Source organism: Clinocottus analis, unplaced genomic scaffold (assembly GCF_023055335.1).
Source record: "Clinocottus analis isolate CAN_PGR_092001 unplaced genomic scaffold, fCliAna1.0.p SCAF_7, whole genome shotgun sequence".
In the NCBI taxonomy this organism is placed as follows: domain Eukaryota; kingdom Metazoa; phylum Chordata; class Actinopteri; order Perciformes; family Cottidae; genus Clinocottus; species Clinocottus analis.
Window position 1 is genome coordinate 10296078 of NW_027176229.1, and position 19268 is coordinate 10315345.

General features: G+C 39.8%; 2 protein-coding genes across 10 annotated transcripts in view; both read right to left on the bottom strand.

Moving 5' to 3' along the window:
* ep400 (E1A binding protein p400) overlaps positions 1–5513 on the bottom strand; it is a 27069-nt gene extending 21556 nt beyond the window's left edge. For 5 of the 6 annotated variants that reach the window (XM_068604552.1, XM_068604554.1, XM_068604553.1 and 2 more), the window contains exons 1-6: positions 5360–5513; positions 2506–3860; positions 2284–2391; positions 2091–2175; positions 1721–1837; positions 1–107 (exon numbers count right to left, since the gene is read on the bottom strand). The exon at positions 1–107 is cut by the window's left edge and continues 282 nt beyond it. In XM_068604552.1, coding sequence (XP_068460653.1) covers positions 1–107; positions 1721–1837; positions 2091–2175; positions 2284–2391; positions 2506–3825 — 1737 coding nt within the window. In that variant the 5' untranslated portion in view covers positions 3826–3860; positions 5360–5513. The remainder of the gene's footprint in view (positions 108–1720; positions 1838–2090; positions 2176–2283; positions 2392–2505; positions 3861–5359) is intronic. The other variant, XM_068604557.1, reaches the window with a different exon arrangement.
* A 272-nt stretch (positions 5514–5785) lies between these two features.
* On the bottom strand, positions 5786–18781 carry ulk1a (unc-51 like autophagy activating kinase 1a). Of its 4 annotated transcripts, none has more exons than XM_068566725.1 (27): positions 18412–18778; positions 18228–18320; positions 18097–18138; positions 16903–16935; positions 16749–16785; positions 15206–15379; positions 14997–15070; positions 14823–14924; positions 13786–13844; positions 12700–12782; positions 12560–12610; positions 12373–12461; positions 12057–12213; positions 11907–11967; positions 11439–11519; positions 11097–11222; positions 10864–10994; positions 10445–10545; positions 9719–9840; positions 9375–9490; positions 9113–9238; positions 8290–8444; positions 7980–8152; positions 7764–7882; positions 7330–7487; positions 6975–7110; positions 5786–6824 (listed from the first exon to the last, which is right to left on the bottom strand). In XM_068566725.1, exons 1-27 carry the CDS (start codon positions 18499–18501, stop codon positions 6781–6783), a joined length of 2733 nt encoding a protein of 910 aa, XP_068422826.1. In that variant the 5' UTR covers positions 18502–18778; the 3' UTR covers positions 5786–6780. The 4 variants fall into 4 exon arrangements, 3 of the variants coding, with proteins under 3 accessions (XP_068422826.1, XP_068422825.1, XP_068422827.1); XM_068566724.1 differs by having other exon boundaries at positions 7980–8155; XM_068566726.1 differs by lacking the exon at positions 11439–11519 and having other exon boundaries at positions 7980–8155; positions 18412–18779.
* Between the last annotated feature and the right edge of the window lie 487 nt (positions 18782–19268).

A 19268-nucleotide genomic window follows, 5' to 3' on the forward strand; every position in this document is an offset into this window, starting at 1 on the left:
GGTATGCAGGCTGGCGGCATTCTGCACTGGAGGTCCCTTGGATGGGTCGTATTGTTGCTGGTTCTGCCCTGCAATCTGGATTGCTTGAGGAGTAGGCGGCATCCCGCCTGTACACATAGTAACCAAATTATAGGACAAACAAAGGGGGTGGTATAGAAAGCAACAATAAAACAGTAAAAATTTTGTTGAAAATCATGTCATCTCAGGGAAGTGAAGTGCTTTGTGCTGTTGCTAGAATAAAACTGTTTAAAATGCCATTAATTTGTAGCTTTCACTTAAAATACATTTTAAAGACCCGTTTGTACAAGTTAAATGTTTTACTTTTAAATAATTAAATGCCAGTTTGAGCTTCAGCTATTGGAGCTCCTCGGAACATTGAACTAGATGTACTGTGTGAATAAACAGTAGTGTACTACTTCCTGATGATCAGAGTGGAAACTAATGAAAGTCAAACAGCAAAATGATTACAGAAGAAATGAAATCAATGTGAGAATCTACAATAAAATACTAATTTGATAAATGCAAGAACCAAAAATTGCATTTCAAATTTTGAGAGAATATGGTTAAAAACATCAAAACTTATACATGCAATAAGAGAGGTTTTTAGAGGGGAAGAATAGAAAGGTTACAAAGGAAAATGAAAAGAATAACGTATTATAATAAAGAGACAGGGAGAAGAAAGGGGAAATAAAAATATAGAGCGGACACTCACAGAAACACCATATGTTTGGCATGCATGAAGCAATGTCATTCTAGCAGTAACCAAGGCATCTGGGTGCCTCACATAGCGACAAAGCACAGAGGCGAGCAAAAGGACACACATGGGGTCTTGCAGACAGCAGGCCTGAGCGGAGCTGTGCACACTAAAGCAGCACCTGCCTTACCTCCCTGCACGTCACACCACCTTGCCTAGACGCCATCAACACCTGGCCCTGACACACCCACACAATCGCAAAAAACCTGTGCCGTGAACGCAAATCCTCGACATGATTCCCCTCCTACTTTGACTGAGGGAAAGAAGCCAAGTCAGAACAAAATGCCATGAAATAACATGGAAGGAAATCAACTAAATATGAACATGAGATAAATAAGGACATTCTTGAAGATGTAACGTATGAATTTAAGATGGATGATTTTTAATCCCTGTTGATGATGCAAGAACGGACAACCGGAGAGTAAAGGACTGGTGAAGGAATGATGATGGGAAACCAAAAGAAAGCATGATACGTGGTTTCATAAAATGGGAAAACAAGCAAAACCCATTGGAAAGTGAAGATATTCTCACTGTGATCCACCTCCAAAAAAGATGAAAATCCATCAGCAAAGGAAGGTCAGTCCAAACGAAGATGACTAACAGGAACAAACTTCAGAAAGGAGGAGATGAATAACGACGGGTGTTCAATAGTTACAACAAAAAAGGAAAATCATAAGACATGGCATCTTCCCATTGAGTGGCTACTCTTCTTCAGACTTCAATAGTCTTCTTCCCCATTTATCCTGATAGAAAGAGATGATGTTGGTACAGCTAAGCCTGAACCTCCTGAGGACTGCTCAGAAATCCAGCAGATGGATGAAGATCTGTTTGTTGATGAGCTTGAAGTTTGTTTGTCGAAGAGGAATGTTGCGATTCACTTTTTTAAAAATCTCCTTAGTTTGAGGAAGTGGATAAGTCCAGCAGCATCGAACAGAACAAAGAACGACCTGGTAGTAGCACTCCTACCTTGCGCAGTGGGCATAAGCTGCTGGAGTGGAACGCCAGGTGATCCTAGAGCTACACCAGGATGCTGGAAAATCAGCCCATGGCGACCAACGTCAATCCGGCACCTCATAGCCTGATCTGGGATTTAAAACACACAATACCCTCATAACGCAAAAAAAGCACTCGGCACAGAGCAAAGACCTTCGGAAGACCTTACAGGTCACCTCTCCTTCCTCGGGTTAAGACTTCAACACAGAGCGCTAGTAGAGGGTGCCAAATATCTAAAAGCAGAAGCAATTAGAGGGAAAAAAGAAAACAAACAGAAAACAAAGCAAACAGGGAGGAAACAAAGCAACATACGAGAGACAGGAGTCTACGATCCTTGCCATACCTGCTTGCACCATAGCCTGTTGCCTCTTAAAGGCATCCATGTCTCCAGCGTTTGCCATGATGCCACCAGGACTCCCTTGGTGTCCCTGCAAAAACAACCTCTCAAGGAATTAGCAATAAGAGATAATTATAGATAGATTACAATAACAAACACGTGCACAAACACGTGCTCAAACACGTGTTGCCTCTATCACCTGAAACTGTTGCTGGACAGAGAAAGCTGCAGAAACATTGGCAGGAAGCTGTGTTGCTATGGCAACCGGTGTCACTGCTTGGCCATCCTTTCCAGTACCAACCTTAACCTGAAAAACAGACAGATTTAAATAATTAACTATATTCATCAGATGACGCAAACATATAGTTTTCTAATTATATAATTCATATAGAAGATCTTAAATAAATAGCCAATGTAATACCTCATCATTAATGACCTCGGATTGCTCTTCTTCCTCCTCTTCATCTTCAAGGTCCAAGTCGTTTTGTCTTAAGTAAGTATATAGAGGAACACAGGGCTTTTTCTTAAAAGCAACATAGTCCATCATGTTCCCTTGGAGATGCTGCAGAAAGAAAAGCTCAATCAGGTATTCTTTGAACACTTCTTTCAGGCTCTCCATCTTCTTGGTGTGGTGCTCCATGCATAGTTTTCTCAGCTGGGCAATCTCTGGCGTAGAAGGAGCAATTTCCTCTAACCTCTTGGGAACCTGTTTCTTCACAGTGGTCACAGCCATGCTGTTGGATGCAAGAGGATTGTTGGGGATCCCATGGTGTGGATTGGTGAGGGATGGGCTAGATGTGGTAATGGAGGGCATACTGAATGATGATGTGGCTGTGGTTCCTACTCCAGCAACCACACCCTGTTGTGTCTTCTCAAATATCATAGGGCGTGCCAGCTGCCCTTGAATGATACTGCTAATCTGTGGAGGTAGGTTGGACGTGGTGATGTGACCAGGACTGCCCAGAGTGGGGAGAGCAGTACTGGTAGCCACAGGACTTTGAGGTCCCAGGTGGTGGATGGTGCCTCCAGTTTGTGAGTGAGGCTGGGAGAGTCGACGTTCCCTCACAGAGCCTGCTACTCCTGAAGAGGCCAGCTGTATCTGGCCAGGTGTGGCTGGGGCAATCTGGGCCAGTCCTGTACCTTCCTGGTAAACAAAGTGGCCACTTCCTGAAGGACTGCTCAAACTGATTTGACGCACTATCATACCAGCTTCAACAAACCTTGTTGGACTCTGTCCACACACCCCCAATGCTGTTGCAGGTGCTCCTGGCCTTGTCACACCTTGCAAAGGAACTGGGCTGTGCTGGGTTGGACTTTGGGGCTGCATGGGCTGGGGCACAGGTGAGGTGACCTGGATGTAGGAGGATGGAGCATGCTCAAACCTCCACTGAGGTGTAGAATGCTGGAATCCAGGAGATGCTGGGTTCTGGATGGGAAGTGGGGTTAGGGTGATCTGTTGGTTACCAGTCACCATCTGCCCCACATTTTGTAATGTGATGTTCATGTTCTGGCCAGTGACTGGGCTACGACTCATGATTATCTGATAATTGGGTGACTGGGGGGCTGAAGGGCTGGCAGCAGAGGAAAATGTGGTCACAGGAGATTGAGGATGGTTAACTGTAGCTTGCTGTGTGACTGCCATTGTGGGCTGCTGCTGTTGCTCCTCTGCTTCAGCCCCACTGACAGACTTGGATCTCTGAAGCTGTCGTTGCATATTCTGTGATCCACTTCCATGTTGCATTGCGTGACACTGTTACGATGTCTCAACACAATAATCTGTGGAAAGGGCACAGCAAAGCACACCAGTAAGTTTAACTATTGGATGTGACCCAAAGAAGCAGTGATCAGCAGGCTTCGACTGGTAAGTCACTGAAGTAGGGCATGCATTAGGAACATATTGTTACATAACTATAAACAAAAAAAATGTATTAATTGGTTTCAAATTTAAAACATCTGCATTTTTAAACTGCTATTTAAACTGCCATTTAAATATGGTTCTCCTAAAATATAATGAAAAGAAAATATGCATTTTTCATGTGTCAGATTACGCCATACTGTTTATACCTATGCAATTCCCTTGAAAATCTTTGGATGTATTTGCTGACAATTTTGCAGAGTAATAAGCAGTTTATGGCAATATTGTATTTTCTTTTCATTTGATTTTACATTGTGTTGTTTCTTTATTTGACAGGTGTACACTTCAGTAAATTACTCTAGAATTAATCTTGTACTTAGTCATTTTATATACCATTGTTCAAATTATTCAACGAAAAATTAACTAAATCATGATACATATCAATATATTGATATGAATTGCATACATCTTGGATTTTTCACCACATCACCCACTATTAAATTGGTAATCTTAAAAACACACATATAGAAGTCCACATGCATTTACATAAATGCAATGTAGGAAAAGAGGACAGATTGTGGTCAGTACAGTTGACAGCTACACACTTGACAGCTGGCACATCTTCACACATTAAAATGTGATTATTGGGTACAACTATGCTTTAATAACAAATCAAGGAAAGACTGTTATCTTTGACACCAGACCCTACACGTTGCAAGCAGCCTATGTTGTTAAATAACCCATTTAGAGTATAACATCGCTACAACCACCTTTACACTATGGTATATACATCTAGCGTAATGTACACTTTTACGTGTGTGACAGATAAAGTATCTATGTCGCCAGTTGTCCTGTAATGTACGTTACGAGGTAGCTCCTGTTTAACGATGTAAATAATCAACCAAAGCCAACCTGCACAGCAAAAACAAAAGGTGATAATACACTGACAATATATTGATTTGTTACTGTTGGTCCATTACAGCTAAATGAACGTCAGAGCGTTGACACATTTTTGCGATTGTTGTAGGCTAACGTTACTCGTTTTCACGGCGCAATTAGGTTATATTTACCTAAATAAAGCATTAGTTTTATTGTGTGTTACGACGTTAACGTCCCTCTGCTCGTTTCGCTCCGGGGGAAAACGTCAGCTAACGGTAGCTTGTTGGTAGCATTACAATAAGACGTGGAAATCCGTAGTTTTACAAACAATTAGGTTTGGACTCGGGACGGGGTGATATATATAGTTAAATAAGTCTACAAATACTAACCTGTAACAGCTACAATAATGCTGTTTGTGTCGTTTTAGCAATTACAATGCCCCTTGCTACGGGAAACAATGCTAACGATGGTAGCTTGTTATTGCTAGCAGGCCAGCTTCCGATTAATAAATACATTTTATAACCTCAACGATGTTACTTACAGGGAATGGGACTTCCGCAGTAGTTTCATAAATCCTAAGTCATGTTTACAATTAGTCACATGCTGTAACAAATGTTCGTCCGAGAGAAAATAAAATATCGATATTGCTAGCGGCTATTCAATGTTTTGGAGCTAATTTCATTCACCAACATGGCGACGACGGCAACCTTTTGTATGACCCGGATGCCGTTCTGTCTCCAGGAAGTGGTGGAACCATAAAACAAAAAGGACAATTTTTTGGGGTTTAGAAACTGATTAATGTACCTAAGAAATAGAGAGGAATGTATACATTTAACACAAAATTACAGATATTATGGCAAACTAAGGTGCAACGTTACTGAAATAAAACAGACTTGAAGAGAATCTATAGTTTTGACAATAAATATTTATTTTCATCACACATTGCTTAACAATTTATTTTGGCGAATTTTACTAGCAGTCATAAAAACAAGTAGAAAAAAACAATTGGATAACTTCCAACACACTTTCGTTTTAACACTAACATGTTCAGAAAATATTTAATATTGAATTGTAATAAACTGTCGCAAAATTGTGTATAAATGTATTCACAAATGAACAATCTTTTTTCCATGAATCCAACAGCTTGGGGAAATAAACTAATGTGCAAACATACACACAAAGAAACAACAGATAAGCATACTCAATGTGGCATGCAGTTAATTTCACTTAAAGTACACGATTGAGTACATCACAACCAACAGAGGGCATTGTTAAACAAAAACCTCATTTAAAAATCAATACATACTTGTTGCAGTCTGTGATGTAAGTTTATATTACTCTAAGACAATCTTTCTGTGTGAGGTCAAGACATACTTTCATTACACCTACATCCACTACTCTGGTGGGATGAACAATGTAATATAAAAAAACAGGCACATTTTTAATATTACTGCTACAAGTTTGGTCATCTCATCCAAAATATTCTGACTCCTGTTGGCCAGTGAACTTTTACATTACACATACCTCCAACCCTTCAAATACAGAAAACAGCTAAATACCATTTGCTTCAAGTACATCAGATTAAAAATGTGTTATTATTTAGTTTGATTATTCTATGTGCAAAACACAAAATAACAAACCAACATATTCAATCTGTAACAAAACAATACAAATACTGTGAACAATATACCTGATCAAAGTATTCAAACAATCATGACACAATCTGTCTTAATCTAGAACTTGTCCAAAACTGGACCTTCAGTCTTTTTGTGCATTTATGTAAAGATTACAGACTGGCTGGTGGGATAAGAGCAGACGCTCCAGTGGTCATTTCCCTTAAGATAGATCAAAGTGCTTGTGTGTATTGATAATCTAAGAGGATCCATCTCTACATTTTGGGCAGATGAATGAGACAGGATAATGCAGTTGGTGTTGACGTAGTTGTAGTGCCCATGGCTACTGCTACATCTGCAGTGCAGAAAGGCGTCGCTCGATACACTGTTTACCTAAGAACAGAGATGTTGAAAAATTCAGATTAGAATAAAATCTAGTCAAGCCCTAGGCAAGATCACACGAGGAATCCATTCCCATGGGATCTGATTATATTGTTTTAAACTACTAGCTGCTGGTTTGTGTGTCATAGTGCTGCCACATACATTTCTCTATGCTGTCGATGTCCTTCTGCTCTGTGAGGATTCGGGACAGACCCTCCATCAGCAAAAGGGCTTTGTGATAACGCTGGACTGATGCTGTGCCATAGTGGAACATCTCATCTAGGGCAGCACACTGTACCTGTATGCAGTGAGAACAGACACTGTAAGAGCCACACATGTGTTTTTGGTAAATTGAAATTTCAGAAGTGTTTATAATTTAATATTCAGAATTGTGTTCATTGTGTAGGAACTATATGTGAAATATATTAAAGGTTTTATGTTAATTAGGGCTAAGATAAAAATGCAAAGAATCTGAATGAAGTGAATATCCCCATCGCTATCTGTGAGGTGAGCTCACCATGTGCACAGTGTGGCTGTATATGAGCTTCTCTGCTGTGAGTCCATTGAAGCGGTCCATAAGCTTCTGTTTGTCAAGCAAGAATGTCTGCAGGCGATGGTTGAGAGTGCGACAGTATGTTACACAGCTCTTGTACAATTCATTCAGCTTCCTTATCACTGCACAAAGGAAATATAGTATGTCATTATTCTAAAAAATACAAACAGACCCCTATTTTCACGCTATCACCTGAAGTGCCAATCCTCCATCAGTTAGACTACCTGGATGGAACAAACTGCAGTCTTTGAAATTGTAATTAATTTCTTTTCGGACAAAAACACCCGGAACCTATTGTTCTTCCTGATGGTCTACAAACTACAACCAATTAACAGATATCTTTCAGGTTTACAAAAGGGAAGTGCTAGATACAAAACAATGGAGGGCAATGGTCTTACCTTGTTTGACTGTTGCAGACGGAAAGAGTTGGCCTTGTTTGATAGTTTCTTTAGCAGTGTGCAGTGCTGATGACAGAAACTCTTCAGCCTTCATATACAACACTAACTGCTCTGCATAGCTGGAATACGTGCACAAGAAATAGCAATCATCTTCAAGCAGATTTATGAGGGAAGGGAGCTATTGTACGTGATAAGAAAAAGTAAAAAGCCTCTCACCTCCATTCTCTACTCAGAAGGCTGATCTGATCTGTCACCAAGCTCTGCTCTAGAAAGGAAATATCAGGACTGTTGATGGCATCCAGCCCCGAGTCCTTCGACGAAGCCAATTCCATGACACAGTGGACAAAAGCCAAGGTGAAACGCAGTTCATTCAGCTCATCTGTGTGAGGCTGCTGTGAAGACAAAAAATACTGTAAATTCTGAAACAGGTCATGTGGAATCTGAATTTGTTCATCTGCAAATGTCTGTCATTTCAAAATAACATGGAGGGTTCAACTCAAAGTATCATCATAAGAGTCATCTGTACCTCCATCAGGGTTTCTTCCGGGAGCTCTGGAGGGTGAAAGACCAGACTGCTGTGTGGAGTAGCGTCCATAGCTTCAGTCTCACTGTTTCTACGGCTTCCTCCCTGTAGAAGGCGACTGTTCAGCAGCCAGGCTGAGTTAATGTAGCTGGGGGAGCCTGAAAATAAAACAAAGACAAATGGCGCTGAACTCTGAACAGCAGAAATAAGCGTAATGAAGAGAGCATAAGAGGAACAGATGACGTGTTTTATGTTTTTTTTAAATTATTTGTTGTTTTATTAATATATTGTTAAAAAAACTTTAAATGTAAAAAAAAATTATAATCACAGACCTTGTTTATTGGAACAAGATCCCTGAAAGCTGCAGGTCTGCTGAGACCCTCAGCTCCTTTAAATCCAGATCGAAGACTGTTCTGATTGAGGTTGCCTTTAATTGAACCAGACTCAATTGCTGGATCTCACTACTGCATTTTATTTCTTAAACTGCACAGCAACTTTTATTCATTTTCTTTTTTCTTGACTGTTTTAATGTTTTCTTAACTGTTTTTAAATCTGCTTTTAATGGTTTTATGTGAAGCACTTTGAATCGCCTTGTTGTTGAAATGTGCGATACAAATAAATTTGCTTTGCCTTGCCTTATCTCAAATGTTACCTTGTTAAAAATGACGTACTCAGCACAAACTGTGTATTGAACTCTAAACTACAGTGCATAATAAAAATAGAACCTCACTCGATCGCTCAAACCTCTTTCAACACACGCTAAAATAACAGCTTAAATTATTTCACACAACAATAAGTCAATATTCAGAGCGGAAAAAACATCTACCTGAGAACATCCGTGGCCCCGTTGTATCAGGGGGAGTGTTTTCTCTGGATTGAGGACCCATAGTGAAGATTGCAGGAGGTGGACTGTCTGCGTACTGAAAGCCTCTAAAACGACCAGTAGGTGGAGCTGTAGGAGCAAATAAGAAGAGTTTAAAAGTTCACAGATGAACTGCAACCCAGTAAACAACATGGTCATGGTCATAGTGGTAAATATTTGTGAACAAATACAAACATGAGACTGGTCGTATTTGTTGCAGTGGTACCTGTTAAATCCATGCTTTTCTCACAGTTGAGGCCCTCGTCGCTACCCTCTTCAAAAAGGTTAGCTCCAATGGCCGCCTTCAATAGCATGTCAGACAGCCTGCCTGTGCTCAGTGATCTGGACATCCAATACAGCCACAGACACCATCGAGAGCATTACATTATTCATCAGATGACTTGTCTTTCATACTGCGTAACTTCTCTAGGTGCCATATATCAGGTTTAATATGAATGTCTCAATTTGAAGACATAAACACCAGCAAATCATATAATTTTGCAGGTCACATTATTATATAACTGTAATTGTGGTATTCATAAAATATTATCAATTTTATACTGTTCTGACCTTCTGAAAGGGCGATTTTTATTGTCTGGTTTCGGGCTGAGGTCTGTCTGGGAAGCAGGGGATGGGTCAAGGGATTGCAGATCTAGGACTGTCCTGATTCGGATTGGCATTCTTGATTGAACCTGTTGTTGAAAAGCAAATGATAGTTCTTTCATTTTTTTAAATTGGTATTGTTGGTTTTCAGAACAATTGTACTGGTTGAGCTAATTGTAGTTATTATATTACAGTATTTGCCCTTATAGAAAGTGTAAAGAATTAGTTTTGAGGGAGAGAAACACAGTAGCACCAGATAATAACATGCTGTGTGCATTGTTGAAAAATGCACATGATGGTGTCTATATATATATATATATATATATATATATATATATATATATATATATATATATATATATATATATATATATATATATATATTTCTCCTAAGGAAAACTATGGAGGCAGGTAACCTTAAATTTGAAATTGACTGGAAAATCAATCAATCAATCATGCCATTTCCAAACTATTTTTAGTTATTTCTAAAAAATAATGTTGAATTCTAAATTCCTCCTTTACACCTCACATATATTTTCTAGTCTAAGCAGCCTTTCCAAATGAGTGCTTTGCTTCTTCAGAAATGCCGAAAAAAAGGGTTATACATTGTGTTTGAAAAAAACATATTAAAAAAGGGAAAAAATATATCTCAAAATAATGACTGATGAATAGCGGGTGTGTTTGAAAGCTAACCTTGGGACTAGAGGTGTCCTGCCTGTCTGGAGAGCCAGCCAGCAGTCCAGTTCTTGTGCTGAGAGGGAGAGTCTGCTCCGGTGTCTTTGGAGTCATTCCCGCTAGAGTGCAGAGTAATATAAAGACAAACTTATTAAATCTTGAGTCAGGCTGAGGAAAATTGGTATAGAGAAAATCAAATGGCAACACATCACCACAAAACAACTCTGTGAATGTACAGAACATGACATATTTCAGGAGGTGGAATTTTATTTAACACCCAAATAGCCCTGGTGTCCAACAAGTGACATTGCACTGGCAGATTCCCATGCAGTGTCTTAAACTGTATGAGTGTGACCTAGATGGTTGCTGTAAAAGAGCTCTGCTTAAAAAAAAAAACTCCCTAAATGGGTGAAACAAAAGCCGATTGAGAAACCTACCAAGCGGGGAGGACTGTTGTGTTCGGGCTCCTCCTGCTGTCAGCCGTGGGGAGTTAAAGATAAATCCTGGACTTGGAGCTCTACAGCCTCCAAATTGTGGGGAATTGCTGCCAGCACAGCAGAGTGTGACCCTGAATGACATGAGACATGGTTAAACAGAGGCAGAAGAGAATGGATACGACTAAGACCCTAAGGCTGGAGCAGAGATAAGACAGCAGAGCGGCTCTACGTGCCTGGTGGAGCCATGCAGCCCAACGGGTTGCAGGTTCTGTTCCAAACGCTCGTAGTTTTGGATCTGAGTTGGGACAGGAATAGGCGCAGAGGGGCTGCAGTTACGGCCAACAATTGCAACAGCCCTGCTGCATGGATGAAAGAGGAAGCGAAGGACACAAAGGAGTGTGATGTTATAAATCAATTAAAATAACATTGGCTACATGTTCCTAACCCGTCATGTCTCATATTGGACATGTCATGAATATAAATACTATTGAGTTTAAGCACACTCAACTGACTCATCTACCTGAGAACACTCATTTCAAGCCACTAAAATATAAACCTGCCTGGCTTTCTCTTACCTAACAGGCTTGGAGGGAGAGTGGAGCAGGGTAAAGGGTGGAGGTGTCTTTCTAGGACCTCTCTCAGCTAGTGGTGAACTTCTAAAAAGAGATCATTTTTAGCTCAATCTGCACAATGAATAATATATTTAAATTAACTACTATGCATATGCAAATCATTTGTCAACACATATGTTCTGAATTTTATCTGCAGCTAATGGATCCTAAGATATATATCTGCTACATATACCGTCACAATTTATAGCAAAGAAACAGAGCTATTTTTTTTAGTAATCTTCTTTTTATAAAATATCATTTTTGACAGAAATAGTCCATCATGGATACATTAATGCATACTTCAATCATCTATATAGTAAATTAGTGTGATGTATGAAAATTCATATTAATCCAAACAGCGAAATCATAATCTCAACAATAATTGATCATTAACTGAAAAGTTATTATGCACCTCTCAGAGTGACTACTCACCCACTGTATATCAGGCAACTGTCAATGGGCGAACCAACTTCCAACTCACATGTGCACCCACCTACAAAGGAGTAAAATCAAAAAATTCAGACTCCTTGCTCTGATAATGATGAATAAAATAATTTAGACGTCTACAAAGTGATGTCTCACTTGGAACCTGCGCATGCACCATGACATAGTCTCCTGAGTTAGATGAGGCATTCCTACTGTCTTGATTGGCTACTTCCTTCAGAAAGAAGCCGTGCGTGTCCTGTGTAGGCAAATACTGCGCTTTGGGTTGAAGTCGGTGCATTTCTCCATCGGAATGCTAGGAGAGTGTAAAATAAGGAACCGTTTAATCAAATATAAGTATGATCGATAACACAAACTATGAGCTTGCTGTATTTCTTTTAAACATGTATTTACATTTGACATATCCTACAATAGGATTTTGTTTCATGAACTGAATAAAGAGAGCTGTACTCACTTGAGGGGAGGTCAGTTGGGATGTTGTAGAGCTACTAGAGGAACTGACTGAACCTGAACTGGGGAAAGAGATCTCTGGAACTGGAGAGCCTTTAAAAAACCCACATAGAAATGATTGTGTTAGGACCATGGCTACAGCACCTTTATTGATTCTGAAGCTGTTGAGACAAGTAAGATACAGTCCATACATTTCTTTGTGGATGAGCTCGTCTCCAAGAAAGGATGGTGGAAAAACTCATCTGCAAATGTAATGATTAAGATGTAAGAGAGGCTTTAAAAAAAAGTATTATAAAGGAGTGTTTCTGAATTATAAAGAGAAGAGTCTCACCAAAGCCAATCCGTTCTTTGTGGTTTCTCTGCAACAGCCCCAACAGTAAGTGTCTTAGGTTAGAGGAAGTCTCCTTTGGTATGCTGGGAGAAGAGGTGAAATCATTGTCGGCAATCAGCTTTATACACTGTGTTGTATGTGGAGCCTTGATGTTGATATTATATTTATAGATTATTATAGTCATATTTTTAACTTTTGTGTATTCATTGTGTTTGTGCAATATATGTGGTCTTAAAATTAATAATATTTAGGTATATTGTGTTTCATAAATTCCGAGTGAGCTTTTGAAATGTGTGAATTTTTAAATCTAATTTGCAGCTTCACCTCAAAACCTCACAGTATCATAACACTGAGTCAATAAAGATAGTGTGCGTGTGTGTTTAAATCTGCATGGAGCTATGTGCGTCGTGTGGAAAATGATAGCCGTAGAGGTTAATAGCTGGCAACATGGAGCAGGTTATATATAGAATGACAAGAAAACAACAAACCATGCCCCCTCATGCTGCATCCTATCACGCAGCTTTATTACTGCAAAAGATAAGAATGGGCGCGAGCCAAACAGACTGGAAAAGTGCACCATAAAAACTGTGAGAAAACAACCCTCTGAACCCCTCTGCTTTCCAGGCATGTTAGCTTAAGTGTAAATGGCTTAAAATAGCCAAGAGAAAAAACTGTAGAGGCCTTTGTCAACTGAGATTAGGGCAGAGATATGGAGATTCACTTTACATATAGACAATATTTCATGCAGAGATCATTGGCAGGACGATTGATTCAGCCTCATACATTTGTGAGATTTTTAAATATCAACCGCGTGAGAGTGGACAAAAGTTTCAGATGATTGGCTCTGCTAGGTGTCTGTATATGCGTCTTCCACATTAAGACTATTTATAGTGAAGGTATGGGATTTATTGACCGCTTAACTCTCCGTGTGCACACAAACATCCACATGCACACAGTCATTCATCAGCAAAGTGCAGAGAAGACAGCTGTCACTGTAATGCCTGTTTACACCCTCCTCTTATCATCTTCTGTGTGTATTGGGTATGTACTGTACGGATGTGTGTAGACGTGGGATCGTCCACTAACCTGGGTAAGACGGTCATGTTGCTTTCATAAAACAAACGGAGCTCCTGCGGCGTGCTGGCCTACACAAAGACCACAAGCAGGTGTTACACTTGAAAATAAGCACTTACATGAAAACACACAATATGATTTAAAAATGGATGCATCTGCAGCCTTACAAACAAGCAAGTGAATGTCTAACAGAGGAACGTTTGACTATTTATTTGAGTAGATTATTACAAATCTACAAAAACAGGTTATGCCACATGATAATACGTGAGCATTTGATGATCCAATCAAGGGCAAAGTGGAATGCTTGGAAATGCCAGCTAAGCCAGTTAAATAAACACCATCATCATCATCATCATCATCGTCATAATCATGAGCAGCAGCAGAAGCTAACCTCACACTGACCCTTGGACTTATCTCAACTCACTGACCTGCATGGCAGAAATAGAAGTCAATCTTGCCTCTCATTCTCGGGGAAAAATAGTTTCAAGGAAACGGCAACATAAATAACCTCAAAATGTACAAAAGGTCAAGTGTTCTTCACGAACTGCATACAGTATATATGGGGATAAAATAGACTTCAGACGATGAAGGGACCAAAGAAGAGACAAAATAATATGTGTCTATTAATAAATAAAAAAGAAATATTCAATGAACAGTTCTACGGTGTCACCTGAGCAGCCACGTGAACAGCAGAACGTAAGACCAAGACCAAGAGTTGTGAAACAATATTTGCTTTGGGTTGGGGGAAATGGCTCACGGCCATTTCCGTATGCCCCCCATCTGTAAACAAGTCCGCTTTCCTAACAAGTAACCAAGCTGTTCTAGCATTTTCCAACGAATAACACTGGAGATCAGGGAGAGTGTCACCCAGCCAGCAGGTGGTGTTTGTGTTGTGGATCATGTGTTTTTCTGTGTTGTGAAATGGATGTATCATGTTGTGTGTTGATAATAATGAGTCTGTGTTTCTCGGAAGTTAAGCAAAACAATTTCACGAGTATTTGTAATTTTGTAAGGGACTTAAGTGAATCCGCATGTATAATTGTACTCACGTGAAATGGGGCCTTTCCAGTCAGACATTGGTAGACAATGGTACCTATGCTCCACAGATCAGCCTTGGCATCATAGTTCTTGGACATGATGACCTCAGGAGCCTATGTCCACACAAACACAGCTTAGAGACACGGTGACATTTAGTTGTTGGTGCAAAAACTCAGAAGACTCACCATGTACATGGGTGAGCCACACAGTGTGGCTGCCATAGTGTTCGTCTGAAGATGACGTGCAAACCCGAAATCAGCTGGAGGGGGAGTATAAAATGTGATGGACATACAGTACTGCATGTATGTTCAGTAAGAATTTAATTAACCAACACATTTCCAAAGGCATATTGTATTTTCACTTCTTCTAATACTCTGCTGAGTGAAGTCATTACCTATCTTAATAGAGGTATTGATAGGGCTGGACCTGCGCCCCTCTGGGTGGCAGAGCAAGATGTTCTGAGGTTTGAGGTCTCTGTGGAGGATGTCTTTGCTCTGCAAGGCCTTCATGGCCTGACCGATCTGCTGCAGGAATACACGGATGGTGTCCTCACTTAACGTGCCCTTAGCTGAGATTCAGAGGAATGAAAATAAAAAGATTAGCATAGCAGTTAAAATGAGGGTCATCATATTGCATGGTACCTCGAAACAGAGGAAGAGGTACGGGTGTGGAAAAAACCCTCCGTGTTCTAGGATTAACTGTTTTATATATAACGTATAAATAATAATAGCTACCAGAGCCTGATGTAATTAAATTGTAAAAAACAAAATGATCATTTGTTAAATGGGATGATTGAATAACGTTGTGATGCTCACAAGCATACAGGACAACTATGAAACTTGGTTAAAAGGTTATTGTAGCGTATTAGCATCCGTATTTTATAAAATATTAAAAGATAAGTCAATCCATAGTACATTAACCAGTACTATTTGACAACGGATTAATCATCATGGTCACTTTTTAAGCACAAATATCAAATAATGCCCAGTTATAGCTTTTGAAATGTGAAAAACTCTCATCACATCAGCGTCATGAGCATCAGTTGTTTACGAGGGGGCTTCACTTGGATTTTAATGTCAGGACCGTCTGACACACTCATACCCCCTACTACCTTCCCAGGACATTCAGTATTTCTAGCTGCAGTGTTTTTCCATCGGAGCACAGCGGATGAGTGAGTGGCAGATGGGTGAGGTCATGTGGGTGCTCCGTGAACCTTGCCAAGTGTGACTGACTGTTGTGCTGCAAATAGCTGGATGTGCCGCCTTGGCAGGGCCTGTCTTCAAAATAAGAGACGCTGGCGAGGTGACAGAATTAGACAGACGATCTACATTTAAATAGACAAAAATCCATGCGCTCAGCTGCGTCATGGTATCTTGGAGCAGGGTTTGAAACTTGAAGCAGGAACATTTTCAGCAAGATAGACTAGTGAGAAAAGTGTTCATATCATTCTGAGATTTCAAATGTGTTGAAATCACAAGGTGCTCTTAAAGCTAATAAACTCAAATAGAAAAGCTGGGAGTTGTTTTGGACAACTTATAACTGGCTTCTATATCATTTGTAGTGAAAAAAACATCACAATTACTTGCACATTCTAGGGGTTTAGTTTGATCTGGGTTAAGCTCTTGGGGGTATTAGTATTAGTGATAATTTATCCATTGACCTGTTGGAACCTGAAACCTGAATTATATGTTCCTTCTGCTCTGCCGCCTCAAAATCTTATTATTTCTTTAAAACACTGAAAAAGCTTAGCCAAGCCTCTTCAAAGCCAAACTGACCTGCCAGTACAACAGCAACAAACTCTAAGTTTTACCCTCTGATTAGACAGTGAGGAGTGGTGTGAATGTCCCTTGTTTTTGCTTTGACTGCAGGTGAAACAGAAAACTTTACAGTAGTGAGACGTGAGCTATATTTAGAACTGCAGGATGTAGCAAACTTACAGTGAAGGTACTCTGCCAGGTCGCCTCCATTACAATACTGAAAAGATGAGATAGGCAAGTCTTATTAGACACCTTTGCAATGTTGCAATGTTTAGTGTTTTGCATTTCTATTCTCACAGACCAGACAGACATTGCCATGTTTAATAAAACTCACCTCCATGACGAGATACACACATCCTCCTATTTCCTGTTGACAAAAACAGATGAAATCATACTATTTTCAAAAGGCTATGGTTACGAACTTGAATACAGTGTAAACGTATATTTAAGTGTATACATATAATATATTTAATTTAGAGATATGAGGAAGCAGGTCTTCCTCCAACTATCAATCATTGCCTTGGCAGCTATTCCCCAAATTACACAAACAGTGACACCAGGACAGTTCTTAGACTAAGATGACTCTTTTTGGCATGTCACCAGCAGCAAAACTCTGGGCCCTCTGACAACACCCAACCAATGGGCATGAAACTGTACCCCATCGTGGCCCATGTCCAGTCCTGCCCCTCTGAATCACCGAGGACCGCTCCAGAGTTCCATTTTTAAAAGTCACAGAGCGGTGATGTGACACAAGGTGGAGTTAAAAGACATTTAAGTTGTCAATCCACCCGATTGAAGTAATAAGTGGGGGAGCTAATTGCCTCTTTTTGGTATTTGAGTGAAACACATTTCTATTTTTGTACAACACTCTAGTTTTTCAATGCAGTGTAGTGCAATGCAGTATCCCTCGAACAGAAAACAGAGAGAGCAGGTTGTGCTGAGGATAGGTAAATTCACACTTTGCTGTCAACAAAAGGCTCCTGCAGCCTGACCTAGAACGTATCATTTTAAAGTATTTGGCCTTGCCTGCTGGTGTGTGTCAGCTGTGAGACGCTACTTACTCACAGTCTGTGCTTAATAAGCCATTGTTTAACCGGCTGCACCCTGCCATCTGTCAGGAGTAGTGAGAGCTCATGCACCCCTGTCTGGTGTCTGGCAGGTGTCAGTAAGGTGGGAAGAGGAAAGCGGACACTAACCCAAACTCACATCAGTTAATTCATCAGGATATTATATTAGTCTAAGGCATATGGTGAGCAGTGATACATCAATATTGTGCGAATAAAGCCACCATACAACCAGTTTGTAATCGATAAGAATGATTCAAGAAAGAAATAATAAACTACAGAACCACTTCAAGTCATTGAGGTCGCAAGCCATATAACAAATCTACAACAGCCAACAACTAAATGTGCATCACATGTGCACGTAATGTTCAATGTTCAAGTCAACAATGTTGCAGGTGTAGTTATGTCTGTGCTGATGTGTGTGAGAGGAGAGAGGGGAAAGAGAAGTCCAGCCGTCTTTTTACCTGATAGTCAAGAAGTCTGACGATGTTTTCATGTTTGAGTTCCTAGAGGAGGTGGGAAAAACATTTTAGTTCAAAGCTAGACAGAGAGACTGGAATCAAATGTGTGGCAACATTAAAAGTCATCTTACTACCTTCAATATTTTGATTTCTTTACCAAGCAAAGACTGCGATTTGGCCAAGTTCTTCTTGTTGATACATTTTACAGCAACTACCCAGTCACGTTTCTTGAAAAGTAAAACAAAAGTAGGATATAATACACAAGTCTTCCACCTATCAACACGACAAGACTCAACAAGACTCAGATGTAAAAGTTACCTCTTTATGTCTGCCTTTGAACACAACTGCAAAGGCACCATGTCCTATCAGGTTTTTCCTGTTGAACTCAAACTTCCCAACAGTCTCCATGAATAATCAAAATAAACGCGTTGAAGGGTCCGAGCGGGTTCAAGGGGTTGATTTTCCAGCTGAAACAGACGTACAGTCCCACGACACTTCCCTCGTACCGGTAAATCCCATTTCATTGATGGAAAACGCTGTCTTCACATGTGACAAGCGTCATACTCGAAGAAAATAACGATGACAACATACCGAAGTTTCTGTCAACACAAAAAGTCGTAGGAATAAACAACTTTATGCAAACTAAATATTGGCGACCCACTGTGTTTGAAGTTAAAAAAAAAGACTCCCTGTTACTTTTCTTGATCCAGTACAAGTTAAAAGCTCACGTCAGTACTGTTTGTTTTGAAACACTGAGGTCAGATATTATGGTCTTACTCACCTTTCTAGCCATACGGTAGTTATTCATATCTCTCGCCGAGCATGCGCAGACAGACAGGCAGCATTTCGATGATGGCGCTTTCAGGGACACCTCGTAAACTTGTAATTCAATGTCTTAATTTGGCTAAGATCAACTAAAACCTATTTATAAACGCTGTATTAAGAAGGACCTACTTTCTAAAAATAGGATAATTGTGTAAGCATATATATATATATATATATATATATATATATATATATATATATATATATATATATATATATATATATATAAGTGTGTATATATATGCACACATATATACAATAGCTATACAGTATACAAATGTTAACGTAATGGTGATGGGCATGTAATGAAAATGAGCAGAATTCTTGTCATAAACGTTTTTATTAAAGAT

Coding starts and splice junctions, on each gene's coding strand:
- ulk1a (XM_068566724.1), bottom strand. CDS start 18,501: ATGGAGACTGTTGGGAAGTTTGAGTTCAACAGGAAAAACCTGATAGGA. Junction 11,520..11,906: donor AGTTGCCTGATATACAGTGG/GTGAGTAGTCAC, acceptor ATCTCTTTTTAG/AAGTTCACCACTAGCTGAGA. Junction 8,445..9,112: donor GGGGCCACGGATGTTCTCAG/GTAGATGTTTTT, acceptor TTTTATTTTCAG/GCTCCCCCAGCTACATTAAC.